The 5,592-nt window shown below is 33.9% G+C and overlaps 1 protein-coding gene across 1 annotated transcript; it reads left to right on the top strand.

Moving 5' to 3' along the window:
* Positions 1-2,947: 2,947 nt before the first annotated feature.
* LOC143575888 (putative WRKY transcription factor 65) lies at positions 2,948-4,966 on the top strand. The gene is made up of 3 exons (XM_077060140.1): positions 2,948-3,407; positions 3,493-3,642; positions 4,076-4,966. Exons 1-3 carry the CDS (start codon positions 3,271-3,273, stop codon positions 4,644-4,646), a joined length of 858 nt encoding a protein of 285 aa, XP_076916255.1. The 5' UTR covers positions 2,948-3,270; the 3' UTR covers positions 4,647-4,966.
* Positions 4,967-5,592: the final 626 nt, after the last annotated feature.

Genomic DNA, 5,592 nt, shown 5'->3' with positions numbered 1-5,592 from the left:
TTTAAGTTTGTTTTAAGTCATTTTTAGCCATAAAGAGGTGTTTTAACGTACCGAAAAGGATGTTTTCTTGATCCGACATTTGTGTAGCATAAACGAACATAAAACCCAACATTTTATTGGTAACGAAGGAACCGAAAGACCAAAACGGGTCGGGTTTCCAATACAAAAACAAATACAAGTTAAACCGAAAATGACGAATGTTACGGAATACCTTGACTTGCAATATCCCTTCGGGGTGTATGTATGCTGTGATAATGAAGTTCATGAATGCCTTTGTGGCATTGTCGGAAATTGTACAATTGTGTAATGATTGAATGATGACGATCATTTGTATGGAGGGGTGATCACAACCTCGCAGATGGGTAAATCTAGGCAACTAAACTCTTTTGATTTATGACGCAAGGTATGGTATAATGAGAATGTTTTGTGCTCAATATATCATGTATTTTCGATTAAATTTCTTCAATGACTGATATGAGTGTATGAATGTTTAAATGCTAGAACTCACTCAAGCATACGTGGCTGACTTTTAGTATGCACATTGGGTTAGCATGTGTTGAATTTTGAGAATCGTTGGCATTGAGGCGGGGCTACCTGGCTGAACACTGGCTGGCATCCTAGGAAAATTTATGATTATGTTATGTTCAGACAATTTACTTGATTTGGTACCTTTGGTAAGTTACTTATGACTATGCAAAGTTTCTTTCTGATATTAAAACAAGGTAGGCTTTTTTGTATCCATTGTCAATATTAAGTTTAATGACATGAATATGTGTTTAGGTGGGTTTTCACCAAGCTGCACTTAGTAACGGAGGCGGAAAGGTGCATCACCTGCAGACGACATGCGACAGCATGAGAGAGGATGTGAGAAATGAACCGGAGCCCTAGCGTTAGGCTATCTCAGCCTACAGATTGAATTCATGCCTCATCTAGTCATCTAGAGAAAGCTCAACAATACAACTCCAACATAAGCGACGATAACAATCTGAATCACCAATCGATATTGTTTTTGGCTACACCATTTTAAGATGCACTTTTTGTTCTTTTTGCACGTTTATTTCAACCATTTCATTGTAACTTTTATGCAATTTTGCTGAATTGTTTTGAGCTTCAACGAAGACTTGTAACTTAGGTATGGTATTTGATATTAAACTTTGATTTGTACGCATTTATTTTTCAATTTTGGAATCAAAACAATTTATTATGTTTTTTAAACGCAAAAAAAATTGTGAAAAAATCTTTGTTTTTCTTAATTTTGAGACATGGATATTTTTGTCATTTTTAATAAATTGTATTTTTATTCTTTCTGTCTAACAAACAATATATAGTTATAATCCATTACATTCCCTTGTCATGTTCATTCTATCGGCTATTCCATTATCTCATACCAAACGGACTTATATTGATTTTGTTGAGTTGGAGTAGATTAGATGATTGGAGGTTCCATAACGTCCAAAAAAAAGTCGTTATTTAATTTCTTTAGTGAATGTTGTTTCAGTGATACATGGTTGTTATTGCATTCAACTTCAATGAATAGGCCGAATAACTTGAATCTTTCCGTCTTTAAAGCGTGTGGAAAGACTCCAAAATGAGAAAATGACTAATAAAGAGTTATATCCCAGAATTTTCTAAGCCATTCATATTGAAATTTGTACCAAGTACTTTGTGCGTGTGGATATGGGAGTCAGGGAGTGAAACACAAGCGATATAGCATATAAAGCATCTCGACTCCTTACCTGTTAATCCGTTTATTCATTCCAGATATAGGACAACGTTTCACTCAGTTTCTTCGACCAACTTCTATTTCAAACACTCTAGTTTGAGCATCGATGTTTCATCAGTATCCTGCTCATTTTAAATGCATATTAGTTTTTTAAGCCATAATGAAGAAAGTAAACCCGTAGATAATCAACTTTTCGTATATATGTGTAGGGAATCTTTCATATAAAAAAAATTAATATACTTGAAAATTCGTGAAAGCCACTAATGTAGATTTTTGTTTAAACTTTTATTTTTTCATTCTTTTTATATATTATTAATCTTAGTAAAACAAAAATAAACTAAAAAGAGTGTATAACTATTTTGGAGGATTGCCAACCTCTTCTCAAGCTCTATTGGAAACTTTCAGGGTGAAAGAACACAAAAGAAAGAGATGAAGGACGTAATTGCAACATCTCAGCAACATTAATATGTGGTGTCTTTTAGTAGTAGCCGACTTACATGTTTTTAAAACATGGACAATTATTGGTGTGGTCTACTTTCGAGTAATTCAGTTGTTTAAACATAACAAACATAACAAGTTAAAGTAGTTAATACAATCTCGGACACAATCTAATAATTTGTAGAAACTCAATGCGTACCACTACCTAATGGCCAAACACCATAAAAGCTAGGTCACCTATAATTCGGCATATTAAATTAAAATCACGTCTAATGTTAGTAAAATGGTATTTAAATTAATTAATGTACCTAATAATACACTTTTAAACAGTCAAAAAAAGGATTAAAAAAGATCTAGTGACAAAGAACATTAGAACACATAAACATCAAGCCCAGACAAATAACATTATAATAATGAATGAAAGAGTGTGTGCTAATTTATATAATGAAAAAGTGTATTTATAGTCACATTTCATATCATCACACATGTGAAAAAGAAAAATACTCCGTATAACAAACAGGAAGGAAGAAAGAGAAACGTTACCAGAGGGTTATTTATTGTAAAACAAAATATGTTGATAATAGCAAGAACAACATAATGCATTGGTATATAATGTTTTGAATATGATACATACGACGGTTAGATAACCGTCTCACTTTTTCTCTTCTGTTATCTTACTTGTCTTCAATGCACTATGTAAAATAAAATTATATAGTTCTTCATCTCCAAGTTTTAACATATCATTGATTTTGATACGAAGTTACCAAAATTAATATGTATCAAAATTCATAACCATGAAGTCCCTTTCAAATTGGAGTATAGTATTGTAATATCTTAATAATAATTTAGTAATTAAGCGACCCCTCCAGTTTGGGATTTGGATTTGTTTTTCACATCATCTTGCACGTCCTCTATAAAATATCCAATTGCCCATCTGTCGACATTCAGGACCCATATAATTAATTTGGACCAACCCCATTTGTTCATCACCTTCCTCCATATTTCTTCCTATCTCTCTCTTCTCTCTCACACACAAAACATCTCTAGCTATTTATTTGTACATATATAGGCACAATCACAAAGGTAAATATCAACAAGGATTATTCATCATGGAACATAGGTACAGTTCTCTCACGGTAGATCACGAAGAAGAACACGAATATTCGCCAGAAAACAGCCAAGATTCACCGTCTTCCGGCATGTTTAATGACACCAAGATAACTTCCACTTTGTCCTCTAAAAGAAGGTAAGATGATTTTTTGACTAGAGCACAAATAAATAACTTAATTTTCCATATGTTGTTGTCACATGTTTTTTTGGATTTGTTACAGTAAACGTGCTATGCAAAAACGAATCATATCCGTGCCGGTTAAAGAAATCGAAGGATCACGGCTTAAGAATGAAATAAATGCTCCCCCTTCTGATTCTTGGGCATGGAGGAAGTATGGCCAGAAACCCATCAAAGGCTCACCATACCCTCGGTAACTTTACACTCCAAAATTTATTTAACAAGTTCATAGTAATAATATTAATAAGGGTAATTAAGGTACTTAATTAATTAAATCGTACAGGAATTATTAACAAAGAATTATTGTGTCATGGATCAATCATACATGATCCTACATCTAATATTCATAATCTTTTGATTAGAAATTGTAATTTCCCATCTATTAAATTGTTATTATTACATTGTTTCTTCCTAATTTTAAAATAATAATATTTTTTTTTTACTTTGACATTTCAACTCCCAAATTAAAACGTTGGTAGATAATTTAGAGTAATCATGTACTGTAACATATAGATTAAAAAATTGAATATAAAATTCATTGATGTTAACAAGATGCTAATTGCAAGAAAAACAAGGATTAATTAAGAAATTAATTAATAACCCTCAATTATTATTATTATTGGCAGTGGCTATTATAGATGTAGTAGTTCTAAAGGATGTCCAGCAAGAAAACAAGTAGAAAGAAACCGAGCGGACCCTACAATGGTTATTGTAACATATTCATCTGACCACAACCATCCTTGGCCGGCATCAAGAAACAACAACCACAACCACCACCACTCCGCGGTATCGCCACCACCATCAACTACTCCCACCATCACCGAAGAAGAAACTTCTAACACCGATGATCAAGAAGCCGAAGATGCACAAACCTTAAGCAAGCAATCTATAGCACCCGTACCCGAGTTCACAAACCTGGAGGTTGGTCCGGGTGGATCATTTATAACCACTAGTGACCGATACGGGTGGTTTTCGGATCTTGAATCCCCATCATCAACAATGCTAGAAGGTCCATTACTCGCTGGGGACATAGTTGGGGACGCGGACATGGCTATGATATTTTCAATCCGAGAAGAAGACGAATCTTTGTTTGCCGATCTTGGTGAATTACCCGAATGCACGACGGTTTTCCGACGGAAAGAAGTAATAAATAAGGAGGTGCACCACCGGAGTACATGTAGTTTGGCCCCTTGGTAGTGTGACAAATTGAAGGGTATCTGTGAAAGTACAAGAAATTTGAGTACAGTGCGCCTAGAGAAACAATTTTTAAAGTGTTGAATTTATTTATTTTGCCACTTTTAGTGTTTGGATATTCCTTGGATTTAGTGTCATAAGTCATAACGAATAAAAGGTGGAGAAAAAAATTGTTTCAATTGGATAGAAATTTGTCTGCATGTGGGTGTGATTGAGCACTTTTGTTGCCATTGTTTCTAACGTAAAGATACTTTACATGGTGACACTTTAACTATAAATGAAGGGATATACCATCCAATCACATTTATTTATTGAATTTTCTTGCGTGTTTTTAGGGATACCAAAGATGCAAATGCTTTTACACTCAAAAAAGCAAGTAGAATATTGAAGTTTTTATACATAGAATATTGCTTATAACAAAAATCTAGTAATGTATTTACTGTGTATTAGTATAATGAATGTTAATAACTAAGATTACCAAATTTGAAAAAAAGTGCAATTCCTCATATGATCTTTTGTTAGACCGTCTCTAAGTGAGGCTCTTGCGAACATTCGTAGACGATACTGTATAAAAGAGAAGGATGTGTCAAAAAAAGTGAAGGAGACAAGTAGGATGAGAGGGGGGATGTGTTGCCCAAGGCCACCATATGTGAGGTTCGTAAGTGGGTAGAAGAGAAAGAAAGTATGAAGCCTGTCCAAATCCATGAATAATTGAAGAAACTGACACCGTGTGTGTTGCAAAGCTTCCACGTAGAAAAGATATAACAGTTGTATGTCATCGTCCGTCAGAAATGGTCTTAGCTAACATGCTGGTTAATTAAGCATTAAGCCTCTACAACTTCATTTATTAGAGTGTGTATAAACTCCTGCAAAGCGTGTATTAAACAGTTCCTTTTAGCATGAAATCATTGATTCTTCGATGTGTAGCATGAAAACAATGATTCTTCAA

This window comes from Bidens hawaiensis, unplaced genomic scaffold, assembly GCF_021521415.1.
Source record: "Bidens hawaiensis isolate Kalapana, Puna unplaced genomic scaffold, B.hawaiensis_p1.1 tig00027772_1, whole genome shotgun sequence".
Classification (NCBI taxonomy): domain Eukaryota; kingdom Viridiplantae; phylum Streptophyta; class Magnoliopsida; order Asterales; family Asteraceae; genus Bidens; species Bidens hawaiensis.
Note: the sequence above shows the minus strand (reverse complement) of the source record. Positions and strands in the feature narration are given on the sequence as shown.